This window comes from Mytilus trossulus, chromosome 1 (genome assembly GCF_036588685.1).
Source record: "Mytilus trossulus isolate FHL-02 chromosome 1, PNRI_Mtr1.1.1.hap1, whole genome shotgun sequence".
NCBI classification, from domain to species: domain Eukaryota; kingdom Metazoa; phylum Mollusca; class Bivalvia; order Mytilida; family Mytilidae; genus Mytilus; species Mytilus trossulus.
Genome location: NC_086373.1, coordinates 91,396,562 through 91,418,767, shown reverse-complemented (window position 1 = coordinate 91,418,767; position 22,206 = coordinate 91,396,562). Strand labels below are relative to the sequence as shown.

General features: G+C 32.1%; 1 protein-coding gene across 1 annotated transcript; it reads right to left on the bottom strand.

Moving 5' to 3' along the window:
* Positions 1 to 1,926: 1,926 nt before the first annotated feature.
* LOC134690496 (pyruvate dehydrogenase E1 component subunit beta, mitochondrial-like) lies at positions 1,927 to 17,427 on the bottom strand. The gene is made up of 12 exons (XM_063550473.1): positions 17,330 to 17,427; positions 13,283 to 13,345; positions 11,956 to 12,063; positions 11,117 to 11,179; positions 9,364 to 9,399; positions 8,775 to 8,837; positions 8,067 to 8,111; positions 7,305 to 7,482; positions 5,895 to 6,005; positions 4,992 to 5,083; positions 4,270 to 4,411; positions 1,927 to 3,455 (listed from the first exon to the last, which is right to left on the bottom strand). Exons 1-12 carry the CDS (start codon positions 17,360 to 17,362, stop codon positions 3,307 to 3,309), a joined length of 1,083 nt encoding a protein of 360 aa, XP_063406543.1. The 5' UTR covers positions 17,363 to 17,427; the 3' UTR covers positions 1,927 to 3,306.
* Between the last annotated feature and the right edge of the window lie 4,779 nt (positions 17,428 to 22,206).

Below are 22,206 nucleotides of genomic sequence, written 5' to 3'. Positions count from 1 at the left end.
GCTTTGATATTTACATAGACATAGAGAAAGGCATTTGTTATGAGAATAATAATGTTCTTTTAACCAGGTGAATTTATTTCATGTTCGTTTTTTTGTTCAATGTTTTGATAAAGTTCTACTTTAATAAGACCAATGCCTTTCATGAATTGTTTTGTTTGTATTAATTACTTTTTCACAAATTCGCCTTTAGTACAAATCACACACCAATATTTTTTTTGTATAATGACTTAAAATATACAAGACAATGATGAAAAGGTAGCGGGGAATTCATTTTTCAAACCATAACTTTCATAGATTGATTTATAGTTGAAAACCGAAGAACTTGTGACAATACAATTGAGAATGGAAACGGGGAATGTGCCAAAGAGACAACAATCCGACCATAGAGAAGACAACATCCGAAGGCCACCAATTGGTTTTTAATGCAGCGAGAAACTCCCGCACCCGGATGAGACTTTCAGCTAACCCCTAAACAAATATGTTATATAAAGTGTCTTTAAAGAAAGATGAAATGTCCTATTTGTATTTTATGTATGGCGTCTCTACCTTTTACACAAATATTTCACATTGAAAAGTTGGAGAGGGATAGAAACAACTAATTAAACTTTGCTAATGAATAATCAAAACAAGTGCATTCTTTAAGGTAGTCACTTGTAAATAATAAAGAAGAGGGGGAAAACTCACTTGCAAACAAGAACGGGATAACAATGAATGATTTTTCTTTTGACAGTATATTTGATGTTTATGAACTTTTTATTAAACACTCTTTGCTTTTGAGCAATTCACTATGCTGTTGTGACAATCCCCTCAAAAAAAAAATATTTGAAGAAATTTTCATTTTAGTTTCTGAAATCTGTAATTAGAAAAAATCCCCCATGGAACAAGAACCCCAAAACTCAATTCAAGCCTTTCCTTTGCAGTAAGAAATCTTGTAGTATAATTTCAGAGAGATCCATACACTAAAAAACAAGTTATGGTCTGTAAACTAGAAAAATGCTTCTTTTTGGCCGTTTTTTTGGTCCCTTATTCCTATATGTTCGGGGAAATTAACACCAAACTCAATCCCAGCCTTCCCTTTGTTATATAATGAACCTTGTGCCACAATGTCAGAGAGATTCATACAGTTACACACATGTTATTGTCCTAAAACTAGAAAAATGCTTCTTTTTGGCCCTTAATTCCAAAACTGTTTGCCCAATAACCCTGAAAAAATCCCAACCTTCTACCTATGGTATTAAACATTGTGGCACAATTTCAGAGCAATTGAAATACTTGTACACAACTTATTGTCCTGAAACTTGATAAATGCTTGTTTTCAATCAATCCCAACCTTTCTTTTGTGGTTACAAACATTGTGTCAAAATTTTATTGATTTCTATTAACTTATACTAAAGTTATTATCCGGAAACCATCTGTCTTCTGACAAAGCTGACAACGACAACAATGTGATACTAATATATGACCGCAGTCCTTTAAAAACAGCAGGCTTCATATCAGACTATTCTAAAAGTTTGGCTTATTTATATGTTATAGGTCACCAAATTAATCGATGAACCTTTGTAAGCAAACTCTCGTTATTGTCCAATCATTGTTACTTTGCAAACAATCTCACCAGATTCCTAAGTTAAAGGCTTAAAAAAATCCATCAAAAAACAACTGATAAAAATTTCTTGTGGATATGTGCATCTACATATCATGTATGTATTATCTTCACAGTTTCATGAAATTCTATTGTGGGATTTCAGAGGTGTTATGGTGACAACAGAGAACTGAAGGATGGACTGACTTACAGAGGAACAGGTCAAAAACATCATACCCTTTGAAACTTTGTTTCCGGGGTATAATATTTCTACACTAGTAGTAACTTACACATTACTTTATGTTCTACTCTCAGTCGCTTAATAATAATGAGAAATAAACATAAACTGTCTTTTTCTGTTTTTAATTTTCACATAAATAATATTGAAACAAATGATACAACCATCACGCATTATAGAAATCAACAAATGTGATGATATGAACCAGTTTATCCAATTATACTGCAATATCTTTCAAACAAAAACGGATATCTTAAAAAACTTTGCATGGACTACAGTATCACTTTTTTGTTAAATCCACAGTATTCTGCTTAACAACAGAAAATTATTAAAAACTATTGTGATAAAGCCTTCATTCAAAAATTTATATTTTATCATTGCTATATTAATCTTTCTTGTTCAAATCATCTATCAAAATCAGAGTGATGCTAAAAGTTTAAGGTTTAATTGTATAACTTGATTATGTGTAACTTGCATAAAAAATATAGATATGGTAAATGGAAAAGCCTACTACATTGTGTTCTGGTTGTTATCCTTTCAAACAAGAGTATGTTAAGACAGCAACCAGAGTATTATAACACAAATACATAACTAAAAGTTTGGTAGTACGTTATTTTGATGGAACATACCTGTCATAACTTGGGAATACTAGTACAAAAATTCAGCCAGGTCAAAATATAAAACATGAGGTGCACACTGCTATTGGGTACAGAACATTTCTAGCAGGTTAAATTAAATCCAGTTACTGGTTTATAAAGGAGATGGAAAGTATAAGCATCTAACAAAAGGATGCAAACAAATTTTACAAATCCACTTTTTCTAAAATAGGGAGACAAATTTAGTCACTTTAAACTCCAACCTCCACAACTATCCCCTTTTGCCAAGTTAATGTAAGTAACAGTCTTCACGCTTAACCACAAGTCATACAGCCATGGCTTGTAAAATTTTACTTTCCAGCTTGTGAAATTCTTCTCTACTAGCCAACAGAATCCAACTAAAAATTTTGTAAAATTAAGCCTCTGGTTTGTGGATTCAAAAATTGATCATGAAGACTGTGATAACATGAAACACATTGGAAAAAACTATCCCTACAGTTGACATCTCTAAATAATGTTCTTTTGTATACCTTGGTTTCTACAGAAAGTAAAATCATTTTAAGACTTTATTACATACATCTCTTCTAGTTTACAAATATTAATCTTCACGAGATTCAACAATATATCATAAATAAAAAATAACAGCTACATGTGATAAAATTTTATCCACAGGAAATCAACCTGACTAAAAAAATAACCTATAACAGATGAACTTTAATAAAATAAAATGTACTTCATATTAGACATTGAGCCATTTAACAGTAATCTTTTCAAACCATGAAATCACTGTCTATGGTCACACTAAAACAGTTCTATCATAAGTTATATCTCCAATTTCAACTGATTTCCTAAGTAAGTCACAACAGTTAAAAATCGCCTAAAATGAGTATTTGTTAGGATATATTCAGCGACTTTTTGACTGCTCCAACAATGTTATGAGTCTGAGGAAATGAATTATCTTCTAACTGTTTAGCATATGGTGTAGGTAAGTCAGCTCCCGTTACACGTAATACTGGTGCATCAAGGTAATTAAAGGCTTGGCCTGCAAAATAAGTTTGATATTACAGCATTTAATGGTACCACAAATCATTCACTTAAGATCTTTTCAATGTTTTTTCTCTCTCACACACATATTTAAAGTATAACTAATGATAACATTATTTTTTTTCTATTTTAAACAAATTAGCTTGTTTAAATCTCTCGTGTGAAAGTTTTCATGTAGTACTGCAAAATTTAGATATTATGAAATTAATAGTATACTTCTATTTTTTTAATTATTTATAAAGCATGAAATTATTTAACACATTGATTTCATTTTATACAGCACTAGGTCGATACCTCTGCTGTAGGACTATAAGTCCTTGATGGAGTTTATCATCAGCTCAGTTATCAGTACTTCCTGATTTCTTAAATTGTCCATTCACAAATTTTTAAATTATAGAGAAACTAAGGTTTCAACTCTTTCAGTCAAAGTTGATCTTTTTTGTCATACAGCTCTGCTCCTGTTTCGGTTCGTATAAATCCTCAGCTTTTAAATATTCAGCTGTGAGCATGACTGATGAAAGTATTTAACATGTTGTTTTCATTTCATTTTACGTGTTGTTTTCATGTTATTTAACATGTTTTTTACATCTTATTTAACATGTTTTTTACATTTTATTTAATATGCTGTTTTCAATTTATTTAACGTGTTGTTTTCATTTTATTTAATGTGTTGTTTTCATTTCATTTAACATGCAGTTTTCATTTTATTTAACGTGTTGTTTTAATTTTATCTAACATGTTGTTTTTATTTGATTTAACATGTTGTTTTCATTTTATAACAGAAAGATAGAGTATTTACTCTGACAACTTACTTTCTATGACTCTGGCACATATTTCAGATCCAATTCCACACTGTGGCCATCCACCCTCCACTGTTACTAAATGGTTTGTTTTCATCACTGATTTTACAATTGTTTCTTCATCCATTGGCCTAATTGATCTTAAATTTATAACCTGAAAACAAAGTACCAATTTATTTTTTTGGTCAACGCATAAAAAGTTATGGCATGAATATTCATCTTAAAGAGGAAGTATCTACATAATGCATGTTTTCATGTGATAACAGAGCCTTATTTATAAATCTAAACGAAAAATATATTTCATGACAAATTCAGGATTCTAAAAAAAGTTATTACAGTTAGAGACCAGAGCTCATTAATTATACAAGTATGTGTACCATGTCACAAGCAATGACCTATAGACCTTCTTCAAGCACAATCTGCCCAAAAAACTTTTCCATCTTCTAGTCCAAAAAACAAAATATCAAAACTTGTCCCTATATGACTATTGAAAATTTTGAAAAAAAAATCGAATCAATATTTACTAGTCTGGGGCATCAGACTATAGGCTAACAGTGCAGACTGCAAGCATGTGATTCTGTAAAGGCAGAAAAAAAGAATTTTGGGTTAAATCTATATAAGTATTACACAGATGCTTGGCCATAAAACTTTTACAAAAACAATGTTCATTACTAGTGTGTATCTCATGCTAATTTACAGAACATAATTTTTCTTTACGTTAAATAAAATATTACCTCACATTCCACACCTTGTCCTGCTAATTCATTGGCTGCCTCTAAACAATGTCCAACATATCTACTGTGTGATACTAATGTTATGTGATTACCTACAGAGTACAAACATAAGCTATTAACAAACCATTCAATAACATTGCAGTAGAAAGAAACTATGGACACAGATGATGCTTACATATCATATAAAGTTATAATGTGACAAAGAACCAGTAAAAGTGACTGTACCCAAATTTGTTCTTGATCTGAGTTTTATGGTAATAAGTAGTGTGTATAAGTGTCATTCCATTTGGTTGATGCAAATTAAAGTCAGAGAACAGAGCAAAAACTTCAGCAACTTTTCTATATGTAAAGGGGCATAACTCTAGAGCTGTAAAAGTGACACCACCAAAATTTTAAATCTGATCAGTATTTTGTAGTAATGAGCATTGTGTATAAGTTTCATAACATTTGGTTGAGGCTATCTGAAGTTAAAGAACAAAACAAAATATTCAGCAATGTTTTTCATTTGTAAGGGGGCATAACTCTTAGACAGTTGGAGTGACGCCACTAAAATTCAATAAATGATCTGTAATTTGTGGTAATAATCATTGTGTATAAGTTTCATAACATTTGGTAGAGGCACACTAAAGTTTAAGAACTTCAATGAAAATTTAGCAATTTTCCATTTGCAAAGGGGATTAAAAACGGTTAAAATGTCACCTCCACAATTCAAACTTGATCTGTGTTTTGTGGTAATAAGCATTTTGTACAACTTTCATAACATTTTGTTGAGGCAAACTAAAGATAGAGAACAGAAACCAACTTTTGGGAGTATGGACGTTGTATATACAGTTGACATTGGTAACACTTAATGCCCCCTCCGCTCTAAGCATCAAGATTCGATCTGACATATGAAATACTAACCTTGTCTTTCTATTTTAGCTTTTCCTATAGGAATAACGAAATCTTCTGACATAGCTTCATCAGACATTTCAAATTGTGTTCCATACATAATCTCATTCTCTAAAAATACAACTGGAAAGAAAAATATCTTAAATCAGTGTTATTTGAAGTGAAAGTCACACCATTTACACAGAAATATCTACACTAAAATGTAGGAAAAACAGTTTTTTTGTTCCTTTTTGTTTATTTTCCTTTTTTGGCAGTGATGTTCCTTTGGCACCATCTCATGGTGTTTATGTATTTCAACTTGTACGCTATATGATTGTAGTGACATTTTGGAATTCCATAGAATTGTTAAAAAATCACTTTAAACTTTCCTTAATTCTTCCATAGATACAATGTTTTGGTTTGGAAGCTTGGCTGTAAAAAAAACATATGACAAACAGGACAGCATATCCAAAGTTTTAAAGTGATGTTGTTTACTAAGCCTGTAAATGTAGATATGATTTGAAATATATCAATCCTTTGGATAAACTTATTCTAAAATGTTACTAATTCAATACTGTAATTAGATCTTTGAATATTGTTTTCATCCATATAAATATTGTTATCAGAAATTTAAACAAAACCAAATATTACTGTTATACAGTTCTACAATCTGTCAATACCTCTATTTTCTGTGACTTTAATGAAGTCTTTACACTAAATCTGTTGTTTGCTGGATGTGTATTGATTGATACTTTAGTCCCAGATGCATGATTTTTATTAATTCTTATTGGCTTTGAACTAGTTTTCAGAAACTGCACATACTCTCAGATCTGTACTTTGTGTCTTTTGATTTTCTGTCAGGGATTTGATGTGCTTTGTATCGAATGAGTTAAGCCAATTTCAATTGATAAATTGATTGATTGTTGGTTGATATAAGTCAAGTGGAAAATATACCATGTGTGTTAAGTATGATCCATTTCAACTGATTTACATAGTTTGTTCTTAAGTTGTATTGTTTAACCAATATCCCAGGTATATTTCAGGGAAGAGTTAGGTCCAGCTAACATGTTAAACCCATCCAGTTCAAAGTAAGAAGCCTGTAATTCTAGTTTGGCATTTGTTGCAGTATATTATACTTTTGTTTGGTTAATTAATCAGGCTGTTAAGTTTTCTCATTTGAGGTGTTTTAGATTTGCCATTTCAGGGTTTTTAAAGCTATCTATGCGTTATAGGTTTTACACTTTGCTTAAAGGTCATAAGGGGACCTATAGTTGTTTTAAATGTCTAGGTCATTTGGTCTTTGTTTGAGAATTGTTTCTTAAGAAATTATACAGAATCTTCTTAAATTTACTTTGTTATCCTAAAGCTTCAGTCATTGCTATTTTAGAACCTTTCAATTACCTGCAAAAAATTAAGATTTTGATAACTTCCCTTCATACAGACCTGGGTTGGGATCTCTAATTGCTGCTTTTAATAACCCTTTACAATCTTCTGAAGAGAATGGGGATAATACTTTTAGTCCTGGACAAGCACTGTACCATGAAGCAAAGCACTGTGAATGTTGGGCTCCAACACCAGCTGCAGCTCCATTTGGTCCTCGAAAGACAATAGGGACTGGAACCTATCAAAACAATTAGGAAAATTCAATTTAAATTATAGTTTAAGGTGAGACTGGAGCTCACTGATACACAACAGTACAGACAATTTATAGACTGTGAAGGTATCTCTCTGATCATTCATTGGGAGCTTTGACCTAAGTGCAAAATAATGATATCATCCTAATTCTAGTGTTTTATGTGATATAGCGATAGAGTAAGGGCAAACAAAAACATTTTGTTGATGTAAACATGTGAACCTTTGAGAAGTAATATAACATAGTATTCACACAGATGTATAATAACAGATGTCTTGCAAAGAACTACATCTGCTCACATTTTCAAACAACCTCTTTTAACTTTTGAAAATATTGTGTTGTTAATAATTGTAGACCTGAATGTGAGAGTTGAAAATATTTTCAAAATCAACAAAAATTATAAAAGGTGGACCTATTGATGATATAAAGTTACGGAAAACAATTATTGTTAATATTTTCAATAAATGATATAAATGAACATAACTCAAAAGTGTAAACAGTCACAGACAATTTGCAATTTGTTTGTTTAATAGTTTGTCTGGTTACTAGAGCTTTCTCACATAAAAACTTACCTGTCCTGCTGACATGTAAAATGTTTTAGCTGCTGAGTTGATCACCTGAAATTCAAAAGTACATAAATCTGATCACATTGATTATTCAGAGGAGGAAAACTTTGTTTTTCCTGAATCCCTTTTGACACATTATGATGTATAAATCTAATTAACAGTAGTTTTATATGTAAGAAACAATTATTATTCGATTGATCATGTATAGGAAAGATTTTAACTATACTGAGCCATAATTCAATTTCTTTACTCAAAATAACCTCAAATTCAATTGTAATGAAAAACTATCTCAAGTTATCAACAGTGAATTGTTTTAAAAAATTAAACAATTTGAAATGAGGTACAAGATTAAATTATTTTCCCATTTTTTGAAAAAAAAGTTTAGATTTTTGTAACTTACAATATTTTTGTAAAAAAAAAAAGATAAAAAAACAAGTGAAACTGCGAGCTACTGCTCACTGATGATACCCCCGCCGCAAGTGAATAATATTAATAGTGTTAAAATATGCAAGTGTTCGGTAAACAGGAAGTTGTCAAGTGATGAATCTGAAAGCGCATCACACGGTATAGCTGAGGAAAAATATTCATGGGATGGACGGGGACGGACTGACTGACAGAAGGACAGACAGAAGTAAAACAGTATATCCCCCTTTTTTAAAGCGGGGTATAATTATAAATAATCAAATTTCTATATCATCTTAAAATTACATTTACCTGATCTATTGCTTGCATGGAGAAATTGAATGTCATGAATTCACATATTGGTTTCAAGCCTGCCTGAAAAATAAAAATAATGTTGAGTTTAATAGATGGTCAGTCAAGTAATGTCACTGTGAATATAGCCCTTAAAATAGCTCATTATGTAACCTTTTACATTGTGTGCTTGCTAAACATTCCTCCTCTTATTTGCCATTACTAGGATTGAATAATGCTTGCTAATACAAAACGTAAGCACTCATCAAAATGATCATAATATGTTTATTAACAAAATCGACATGGGAAAAAAAAAGGTTACTTTCCCCTTGATGCTTAATTTCATGCAGTAATAACAACAAAGGCACACAGTAAAGTTTAAGGTTTCTAACTTAATCTATGTGATTTGCCTTTTAATGCTACAGTTCAGTTTAAAAATCATACATAAAATCTAAAGACTAATGTAACAAATTACGATGGATTGCTTCCCCTTAATCAATTTGAAAATGGACGGCTCCAGCATTTAAAATAGGACAATCTTATCATGAGGGAAGTTATCTCAGATATCTGCACCATTTAATTTAAGTTGCATGATTTTTAAGTAAATTACCATAGCTGCTCCTACTGCAATACCAGCAAAACCCATCTGCAAAACAAAATGACAGAAAATATTTTTTATTGTGATGATATAATAAAGTAAACAGTATAGAGGAATGAACACACTGTTACAGACTGTCTATTCAAGTTATCCTAAAACATCAATAAAGGGAGATACTGTGAAAGTACTTATATTCGTGGGGTACCAATTTTCGTGGTTTTCGTGGATGACTATATCCACGATTTTAAGTGTTCAACCAAATAAAACAACCATTGAGCAAATCAAGACATGGGAAGATCCCCATCGGTAGGTTTGATTACTGATATGATCTAGTAAATATATTGAATAACGCCAAATCTAAGAATTCTTTAATAGCAGTCATGATTATACCCATTTCATCTTTAAACAATAAACTGTACAACTTTTGATCGTTTACTTCTCTCAAAAATATTTTTGATCAATGAAAATCAGATTTCCGGTAGTAATATGCTAGTATGATAAAGTGTTCATTTTATATCCTCGTAGTTCTCCTACATATTGAAAATCATAATTTCATGCTGGGTTTGATTTTGATAAGAATTATTTGACAATTCAAGATACGTTTATAGCATTTGTTTATGTTACTGTTTTATTTAGGTGCAATTTCCTCAATCCAGACTATTTATAACCTGGCTTTAATTTTTTAATTTTTATAATTTTTTAGTAAACTAAAATCCATGAATTTAAAAACCCACGAACAAGTAAATTTTCCTCAAACCACGAAAATTGATGCCCACGAATTAAAGAACTTTCACCGCTACAACGCAGCACTCGCACCCGCAAAGTGGAAAGGGATAAATATAAGTTGCAAAACTTGTTTCCCAATCCACTCTAAATAAATATGTTTGAATTAAATTAAAGAACTTTCACAGTAGTATCCTTATTAAAAGATGCTGTCTTTAAATCTCAATATGTGCCATTCAGGTTTATTATTTCAAAATCAAATATGTAAGAATTATATAACCATTTTTTGGTTTTGCAGTTATCTAATCCTATTGCAAAACTCCAAACATAAAATTAGATAGTAAAATCAAATTCCTCTGAAAACTGAGAATTATGAAACAGAAAATAATAAACTTTCAACATTTGTAAAACTTCTAGAAAAATCACCTGGAAAATTTTGTATCATTTGTTTAAGCTGAATTGATGCAAATCAGGGTTGTAACAACTTATCAAAGAAAACTCAGCCAAAAGAGCTACCCACTTTACCATTGATATTTCAATATACAAAATATTGAGTTTCCCTGTACGGTATGAATCAACAAACTAAATCATCTGAAAGTTTAAAAGATTTTGATTTTCTCAAAAGACAAATGTGAACCTTTTTATACATTTCTCAAGTCTGCTCAATTAAGTTACCATATATATATAGATTAAATATTGTTGAAGAATGATTTTCATGTGCAGAATTTTAGTAATAAGAAATTAATGCAAACTATAATCATTTGATAATGTAAAAACATTAAGTTACATTTTTTCACCTTGAGCATTTATTTAAGAATTTATGATATATATTGATTTTTGAGTTTTATAAATTATCTCCCCTTACATGGAAAAAGTGTATATAAAACTTTAAAAAAAAAACATTTAATATTTCTCTGAGACAGCATTTCTGGTATTCTTGTGCATTTTATCTCTGTGTTAATGTTTGACTTGTGAAAAACCCTGTGATAATCATATTTTTGGCTATGTGAGCTTAAAAAAAACAATATCAAAGTTAACAAACCTCAGTTATAGGAGTATCTATTACTCTCTTGTCTCCATATGTCTTGTGTAATCCTCTGCTAACCTGTAATCAAGAAGCAAAATTCAGAAAATTAAGTGAAATTAAAAACTTTGCATTTTTTTCCATTTATAAAGGCACATAACTCTAAAACGCTTGAAAAGACACCACAAAAATTCAAACTTGATCTGTGTTTTGTGGTAATAAGCATTGTGTATGTATAAGATTTACAACATTTGGTTGAGGCACACTCAAGTTAAGAGAATGGAAACCAATTTTGGGATGTACATACATATGTACGGTCTGACAGACCGACAAGGGTAAAACTTAATCTCCCCTCTGCTACGGTGGGGGCATAAACATATCTTCTTTATAATGCATTTACATAAACAAAAGAACCAGAAGAAGAAGACAGCTGTCAGAGTTCAAATATTTTGGCACATATGACTTTTAATAAAATATGTTAATTTGATAGACTTGAGCTTCAACTTTGGTTTTGACTATCTACTACATGTTTTTGTACTAACATCAGACACATTTATTCCATAAATCACAAAAATAAACGTAAAACAAATCAAAGGTTTTTTCTTTCCTTTTGGTTTATAATGAAGATGGCAGCCATTTGGCAGTTTTTCAATTTCAGCAACTTCATAAGTTTAGACATATTTGTACATTGAGGCGTAAAACATAACGCTTTAATATCTGGAATATAATAGAACATTAAAGCATCTGAGTATTCCCAGGGAAAAATTCAAAAAACAGACAAATCAACCATAGTATTTTGGGTTAGCAATTTTTTACTGGTCAAACTGATTTCATTTATGTGAGAATATACTAAGAACCTTGTAGGCACCATCATACAATGCAACTTCCTCTCCCAGTAGAAAAACTTTATCATCTCTTTTGATTTCTTCATCTATAGCAGCATTCAAGGCATCCCTGACAGTTAACTGTAGAAAAGAAATGGTCATAGCCCAAGTTTAGTTAATGATAAAAAAAAGTTGGATATCAAACTGAATGGTATCTTAGTCTTAGATACAATGTACAATGTACATTATCTTTTTTATTGGCTTTGAACTAGCTTTTAGTAACAGCCAGTACTCTCAAATCTGTTCTTTGTGCAACCTTGTCTTTATTCTTTTGTGCTTTGTATTATTCTGATGAGTTATGCTCTTTTCAACTGATTTGTAAAGTTATGTTGAGCTGCTCTTCATCCCAGATAAGGGCGTGGGTGTATTAACAGTTAGGTTACTCATGTCAAAACAAGTCACGTTCTGTATGTGCCTGACAAATGTCAAGGGTCTGTAATTCAGAGGTTGTCTTTTGTTGCCGTATATCATATTTGTTTTTGTTCATTGTTTTGCACACAAAATAGCCTTTACTGTATTACAATGTAGTTATCTCAGTTGTTTAACATGAGTCATTTCAGAGCAAAACATTTATCCCTTATTCTGAATCATAATACATCATACACCAAAACCCCAATCAATTAAACCATAACATAAGGGCCGTTCAATCAATCAAATTAACTATAAAGTATTTAATAAATAAAATTTATATCAAAAGACTAGAAATAATTAAGTCTATAAAAGATTTTGGATATTTTTAAAAGAAAAATAACAAGCTGACCTGTGAGCTATTGACTACTAATTGATTGATTGGCAAGCTGACCTGTGAGCTATTGACTACTAATTGATTGATTGGCAAGCTGACCTGTGAGCTATTGACTACTAATTGATTGATTGGTTGAATCATTGTGTTTAATGCCACTATCAGTAATATTGTGCTACTTCGTGACAGTCAAGTTTTTATTGATACAGGAAGTCAGAAAGCCAAAGCCAAAAACATTAGGTAGGAAACAATATCAGTTGTTAAGGTAACACCATAAACATATTTGGTAAAAAGGAAGCCGATGTGTGATGAATATAAGACCACTGCTGGTTTTTTTTCTAATTTGGATTTAAAATATTCTTTTCAACCAGTCTTCAGGCTTAGCCACAGACCCAGCAGTTAGGGCATGTAAAATTGCTTTGAGGCCTTTAAAAATCATCTCTACAAGTTAAGCCGACAAAATATGACTGAAACTTTCCAAAATTTTAGCCTTGGGCCTGCTAATTTAAATGTTTTTCATGAAGACTGTTCTACTCACATGACTAAATATAAACTTACCTGAGTTCCAGCTCTAACTGTCGTTGTGGAAAACTGTTTATTGAAACTTTTCAATGGCACTTTCTGTAATTGTAAATCAAAACATTCAGACCAAAATAAAGAAAACGTTTATTTTTCCAAAGCCAACCTACACAACTTTCCTTAGGGACCGGTCAATATTTATTTGGGGTTGGGACCGGTGCAATTCATATTTCTCCCTTTAAAAAGTTTCTGTCCTATATGAAAAATCTACTAATTAAGTATATGTCCTAATCTATGAATAAATCAAACAGACTTTAACTTCATTTTTATCAGATTAATACAGATCAAATATGGTAACAAGACAAATCGGCACCCAGACAAATCGGCACCCAAGTCCGAAGACATTTCGGCATCCATTTTGGACATTTCGGTATCCCACAAATCGGCACCAAGACAATCCGGCACCTCGTTTTTAAAAATAAATTTATTATCAAAAATTAAAGAATTGTTGCATATTAGATATTATAATTTGTATATAAAATATGCATTACAAAAAGAATAATCATCATTTAATTAAGCTCTTAAAGACGACGTCAACAACATCTGACATCCTACTCACTCCATGGACACAGATTAGAAACAATAGACAGTGGGAAATACCTTGGGCTCACCATCAGCAAAGATCTCACCTGGTCAAATCACATCAATCAGACCATAGGGAAAGCCTCCAAGACACTAGGATTCTTACGGTGGAATCTGGGTAGGTGTACTCCAGCAACAAAAGCTACAGCATACTGCACGTTAGTCAGACCAACCCTGGAATATGCTTCCCCGGTATGGGATCCCCACCAAATTACCATCATATGTGACATAGAGCAGGTACAGCGACGAGCAGCTCGCTTTGTCTACAGTTGCTACCAGGACAACTCTCCAGGATGTGTCACAAAGCTTCTGGACCAACTTGAATGGGAATCTCTGCAGCACAGACGATGGAAACAGAGAAATTTGAATAATTGTGGTCATTACACGTAAATCTGAGAGTACTCAAAATTACTGGAAGCTAGTTGATTGATTTTTAAACATCCAGTGTCAAATATTTGTGCAAATTCAGGACAATTTTTTTTTTTACAATAAATGCAACAGGGAGCTAGGTCCTGTAATAGGTGCCGTACAGAACGAAGGTCTGGAAATTTGAAAATGTCATGCATTGGAAAATGATGGATTTCTTGGATAGGAGCAGAAATTTTGCCTTTCAGTAGACTAAATACGAACTCCTCAAAGAGTGGCATTCTCTCTACAACTAGGCATCGGATTTAATGTCCCCATTCTGACCAGACGTGACTGCATATTTATACATCCTGCAAAGCGGTGGTCAAAACCTATAAAGTCAGAATGTTCATTGTTTCAGGAAAAAGAATTCACACAAATAATAAACCTATCAAAATGACTTAGCTGCTGTACAGTCTTATGCACAAATAAATAACTAAAAGGAATATACCACTTAATAAGATACATACATGTATTCAAAGATTTGTCTGGGTGCCGAACAAATAACTAAAAGGAATAAACCACTTAATAAGATACATATTCAAAGAAACAATGTACAATATTGACAATAATATTATAAATAGTGCAGGAGACAAAAAATAACACTCAAACATAATTGCTGTCTATTAACACTGAACACCCAAAATGCCCTCATACATAAACAGTGCCAGGAAATTTTAATTTTTGGTTCACTATATATAGATCAAAGATAAATAATTGATAAGGTGCCGATTTGTCTATGTTGGGTGCCGATTTGTCTAGGTGCCTATTTGTCCGGATGCCGATTTGTCCGATTGGATGCCGATTTGTCTTTCACGGGTGCCGATTTGTCTATGGTAGGTGCTGATTTGTCCGGTACCGATTTGTCTGGGTGCCGAACTGTCTAGAATTCATCAAATATAGTAGTCTTGAAATTTGTCTGGACATTTTAACTGATCTACCCCTTGAAGAAGGCAAATAAGGGACGTTTAATATTTACCAGATTGATGCATTCTTAATATTGTTTCATTAAAAAAGGTAATGCCCATCCTTTTAAATTCTGAATAAAAGAACTTGCCCATCTAAAAAAATCTATAAAATAGTATTTGCCCCTCTGAAACTATAAGACAATCAAAAATGATTTAGGTTCTTATTCTATTTTAAAGTTTTTAAATTTTTATGTCTTGAAATCAAAGAATAGACTTTGGTATTAATACAAAATTTAAAATTGGCTAGCTAATTCCATATATATGTATATATTCATGTGTGTATCAGAACCATACATTTTATTGTTTTTTAACACCAGTATGAATAAATATGTACAGATTTGATTTTATATGTGCAGCCTCAAATACAATATTGATTTAAAATAAAGGAAATAATCTTAATTAAATTAATAAACAACACAGGGGTTAAAAAATTTTGTTACAGCTAACTAGCCCAGGACTTTTTTGCAGGAGGATTATACTAGCCCTGTTTCAAGAACTGCTAGCCCATCAAAACCAACCTGCTAGCCCAAGTATCACTTACAAATCACTCAGGGTTTGCTGCATAAGACCCTGGGAATGTGTGTCATGTTTTGAAGGCATTTGTACACTATAATTTAATAAAATAAAATACATAGTCTCAGGCTTTTCATCCTCAACAACCGACCTTGCCCACGGGAATCTTTCATTCCATGTCGCTATGAACGTTCTTTTTCGCTTGTCCCGATCGTACTTTCTATTTTTTTTAGATGTATCAGCCTCATAAGAATCCCCTTCATTTGCCGATTTTCGTGTTGAACTTGAAGAAGTTTCTGCGCTTGCCGTAGTAAAATATGTTGATATATTTTGGATAATTTTGTTGCATTGACATAGTTTCGTGCTCCCTGCTTAAACAGTTGTCCGACAAGAGTCTAGACGGATCAATACCTATCAATACATTATACCCCCGGTACCGTTAATTGAAAAACTCGACAGAACCAATGAAAAATATCCCCGTTATAACATATAACGAGAAATCGATATTGAAAGTACAATAACTGCGATCAATACATGATACCGGGCCACCAGGAGTTATTAGTTCTATTTTTAAAACATGTTACTGTGCATGAGGTGAGAACCTGTACAAACTAGTTCAAATTCTTGGAATCCCGGATGACGGAATTGAATCTGATTGGCTAAGACAGAAAAGTGATGAAGGGATTTTCCACTTTCTATTTTAGACATGCCAAGATTTTTTTGATACTAGTCCGTCGGGCATACTGGGTTAATAGTTTTGGTTGCCCGAGACGTAAATGTCTAGTCCCGGGCGTCGGGCTAGTGGATTTTTTAACCCCTGCAACATTATAAGGATTTCTGAAATTTGGTTTCAGACTTTATTGAAGTCGGCTTTATCGTGTGATGCAATTTCAGACTCAACAAATTTCTGTTTACCAGCATGGGTATCATCAGTAGCTTGCACCATCACCGGTTGGTCCTGATTTATATGCTCTTGATATACCCTGTTATTTGGAAAATGAAATATTCTTTTCTGTTCTATTCTATATACAGATTTTGAATTGAGTATATAGGTATTCCAACTACCTTAGTCTTATGTAATATATATATATACAGAGTTATTTCTTAAATATGTATGTGTTGGACTTATCGGTTGTCAGAGTATTGGGCTGTCGGAGCAATGGGTTGTCAAGACTATTGGGTTGTCGGACTAATGAGTTGTGGGACCAATGGGCTGTAGGACTAATGGGATGTTGGAATAATGGTGCATGTAACCAATCTGCACAGGGGCGGATCCAGCCATTTTAAAAAGGGGGTTCCCAACCCAGGACAAAAGGGGTGGGGTTCAACTATATATCCCCATTCAAATGCATTGATAGTTCCAATAATTTTGTGTTTTATAGCAGAAGTGTCAAACTGAAAATAACGTCAACGACGAGTTCACTTTAAATGTTTGTTTTTGAAAACACCCAGACACCCTCAGAATGAAATCAACAAGCATCTTCCCTGACCGAAATGTTTGATTATTTTTTCTAGCATTTAGTCAGCCCAAGATACATTTTCTACTCATAAAACATACTCGCACAATTCGTTGAACTACAGCGGATGCCATATTGGATCACAGTAACCTTCACGCGATGTTCCAGTGAGAAAAAAATATAGATTCATCTAAATACCTATCCAGAAAAATGAATAATGTCAGCCGTTGTTTTCCACCAATCTCCCTTCGCTCATCTAAGAGCTATCAGCCGATAGAGGGCGCCTAATAAAAAATACAGTCAGCCTAGTTTGATATTCTATAATCAGAGACATATAATACAATTATATGTCTCTGCTATAATTAAGTAATTTATGGGAAGACTGCATGATTTTTATGTTTCAACAAGGATTTGTATAGTATTATGTATACTATACAAATCCTTGGTTTCAGTCCCTTTTTAATTTCTAACATGGTCTCTTACCTTTGAATTTAGAATGATACCAAAGGGACAGTCAAACTCATAAATCTAAAACAAACTGACAATGCAATGGCTAAAAATGAAAAAGACAAACAGAAAAACAATAGTAGATCTACACATTACATTTGTAACATAGAAAACTAAAGAATAAACAACACGAACCCCAAACGAAAAGCTAGTAAAGCTTTCCTAATTTAAAAGTTTTTTTTATTTAATTTAAATGAAATGAAGATACAACTACAACAAAAACTATACTATATTGAAAAAAGAAGATGGTTTGGCTAAAACAGTGACAGTCTAAAAGAACAAACATTAAGATCAAGATTGTTACATTGGAGACTAATAGTCGGATTGCAGGGTTGGGTGAGAACTGATTAATTACGAATGTGACAATACTATTTGGATTCAGTTACATTGCGTTATTGTTACATTTACGAACTGCAATGGAAAAGGGGGGTGTCGTAGGGTCCTGGTCCCGAAATCCTGGGCTTTAAAGTTCCAATTGAAGATAGACTATATATTGCGATCTCGGACATGTAACGTTAGAGACTGAGAAACATTTTTTGATGGAGTGCCCTTTATATGCAGACATACGATATGATTTATTTTGTGAATGTAATTATTTAATTGAGAACTTTGAAACAATGCATACTGGGATGAGATCCGAGCAAATTCAGAAATGTCCATGTAAAATTTTACAGAAGTGTTTTATTTACATTTGATTGAAGAGGTAGATTTTCATTTTTATAGCCTAGTTTTTGTCTAAGGTTTTAACATTAAGCATATTTGTTTTTCTCAAATTTTTAAAATAAGGTATTTTTATTTATTGAGTTCAATATTTTTATTATACTTTATTTCTATTTTAGAAGAGAATTGATAACTTTTTAATAAGAACTTTTATAGTGTTTTTCATATGATCAGTATTAACATTTTATATTTTTACAAATGGTATTTTTGAAAGCGATTTTGAAAAAATAATTTATTAGATTTTTAACTCTAGAAATATTTTACCAATTTAACATACAGTTTATTGTAAATATGTACATGAATGTTTTCAGTAAAGTGTCTCATAAGTCAAATGTTTGGCTGGGCATTGATTGAATTTTAAAGATGTTACTTAATTTACTTGTATATATGTACTGTATCAATCGATGTGTGACACTCAAATAAAATATTTATTTATTTATTTAAAACATGAAGTCCCGAGGTCCCGGCGAATTTAAAGAAATGAAAATCCAAACATCATTTATAGAATAAAACTCGAAAACTTTTATTTGATATTTAAATATTGTTTGCATACAATATTTTATTTTTTTGTTTACAATGACAGATTCTACAAATCCAGTATGTCTTTTTTAGCATGTTTTAGTCCGACGCATTTTTGGTGAAACCACTCTATAAGCAGCCATCCGTGACAAACCAGTGATACGGCAATGTGCACCGCTAAATGGAAACAGTGTTTTCACTTTTCAGAGTCCAAGTATTTTGTGATCGTAATTTCGTTCTTAGTGGTGACAGTACTGAATGCCCTATTGGACAGTATTAAGTAGTCATCAATAGTTTGAACTAAACTATCATGAGTAGTTTCTTTAACAACATCAAAACAATCAATACTTAAAAAAATTGTTGAAAAGGAATATTATTATTACTATTAAGGGATATTGTTATTACTATTATTATCTAGTACATATCGAAGTCAAAAATTAAGCAACAAAACTATAGAAGGTTGAAGTTTAACAATTCTAGCCTACATTGCAGTCTTTAATCACAGGCACTTGTCTCAAAAAAAAAAATCCTGTATACCTTAATATATTAAGGTATACAGGAATTTTTTTTTTGAGACAAGTGCCTGTGTCTTTAATGTAACAATAACGCAATGTTGTCACGGAATATAAGTTCCTTCATAATATAAGTTCCAAAAGGAAAAAATATTCTGGAATATTATTCCCATAGGAATAAAATAAATATTACAGTAAATGTTCCTAACGGAATAAATAGTATAGAATATTTGTTTCAACATGAATAGGTATTATGACATTGTTTATAACAAAGTTTCCAGTGGAACTTCTGTTAGGGGGAACACATATAAATGTAACCGTAGACCCAAATATTATTATTACATTCGTAATTAATCGGTTCCTTTCCCAATCCTGCATTCCGACAATTAGCCTCTAATGTAACAATAATTTTCATATTATTGTTACATTTCCGTGTAACTGTAGCCAGTGCAAATTAAGAACAAATCTATCAAATTCAAATTTCAAAATTCATCACATGGAGGTAGAAAATATTCATACAACCAGTCTATCATATTTGACGTCACAAATTCTTTCTGTAGATGGGATATTTGAAAGAACTTCCTCAATCGTATGGCCTTTAGCATAACTGTTCTCATTGGTACATATCAAAACCTACGTGGATTATCCGTGTAATTTCATCCATGTACTTCAATTTTGTTCTTGCTGTTACGATTGGGGTTGTGGATGTTCTGGTAAGTCAAAACGTCCGTTTTTTGCAATAAAGTCCGAAACGATTTCTTACTTCCATTTATATTTTCCTGTGCTTTCTTGGTCTATCAAATGTTGCCAATAGGGTGCATGTGTGTTTATCTTGCTTATTTCTATTTCCTATATGTTATTTGTCGGTACCTAACTTACACAGGCACTTGTCTGAGACCCCCTATATGTTAATGTTATATTAAGGTATATAGGGAAAAAAATTATGAGACAAGTGCCTGTGATAACTTAACTTGCTACGATTACGTTGAAATTTCATTTCCCACCGCAGAAGCATTGCATTTGCATTATAGAGCTCTGGAATGGACATTTGCATTATAGAGCTCTGGAATGGACATTTGCATATACATACCAGAAGGATACTAATTTAAGTCAGTATCAAATTCTTTATAAGATGTATTCCAAACATCATAATGACTAAATTTTTGTTTGATTACAACACATATAGTAAATTGTGAAACAAATCCGAAAGCACAGAGATTCAATATTAATTTTACTCAAGCTTTCAGCTACACGCCGCTTGAATTCGAAAGCCGGACTTTACAGCATCAATATATAAAAGAGATTACCGTAATATTGTACTCAGTTTTGTTGCCTATTGATTTTTAAACACATTTTGACTAAATTAAAACTCTAATAAATCCATGTGTATGCATCGAAGAGCTCGCTGAGGCCGTATGAGTAAAAGTTCAAGTTCAAAAGCTTTATTTATAGACGAAATCGATATACAGAAAACATAAGCTCTTAGCTATTTAGCTTTTATACCGTCTTATAATTACAAACAAAACATTTAAAACAAAGCACGCATGCTACACACTCAAGACTGAGCTACGACAGCTACACACAAACATAATCATTACATTGAAATATTTTAAACTATGCCAAATTATTGAAAGTTCTCCTTAGCTGTATTTGGCAAAACTTTTAGGAATTTTGGTTCTCAATGCTCTTCATCTTCGTACTTTATTTGGCCTTTTTAACTTTTTTGGATTCGAGCGTCACTGATGAGTCTTATGTAGACGAAACGCGCGTCTGGCGTATATACTAAATTTAGTCCTGGTATCTATGATCAGTTTATTTCCATAAGCAATCAATAATTCAAACATACAAAGCACTTAAAAAACACATAAACATTTATAGCACATCAAGCAGAAAAAAACACTAACAAGTATAGCATTGATAATTTGCAGGTATTGCATCAGCATAAACTACTATTCCATGCATGCAGGTAACAATAAGTTTAGAAAATTGTTTAAATTGGGTTTTTTTCTAAAACTATGTGGTAGTTCATTCCAAATTGTGCTGCTGTGTATCTAAAAGAATTGAAGCCATGTATACATTAGCTTGTTGTTCTCACCTGGGGCTGTTCAACTGAATGTAATTTTTACTTATTTGTTAACCAAATCATGCAAATAGGAAGAACACTTTTTGTGTATAATTAAAAAAAAAAGTTGACTTGTGTAAAAAATCTTCATATGAGCTATCATAATCCTCATACACCAATCCCAACACATGCTTTCTCTTGGCTTTATGCCATCTTTCCAAAGGCGCTTGTCTCAGAAAAAATGCCTTGATGTTCCTTAACACGTGTTATATTAAGGTACACACTAAAATTGAGAATGAAAATAAGGAATGTGTTAAAGTGACAACAACCCTACCAAAGAGCGAATCAGCCAAAGTCCACCAAAGGGTCTTCAATGCAGCGAGAAACTCCCCGGGCGCACCCTTAGGCGTGCATAAGCTGGCCCCAAAACAAAAATGTACACTATTAAATATAAGAGGCCTTTTTACTATATGATATTTATCAAAATTTAATCTGTAGTATAGTATGACTCCCAGTAGCTGTACATCATTTTCATCTCTTCTATTTCTTTTAAGGTTAAAAACAATATCATGACTATAAATATACAAATTGTTTTACCAATTGCCAGAGCTTGAAATTTATCTGGTTTATAATTCGCTTTCATTGAATTGTAACCAAA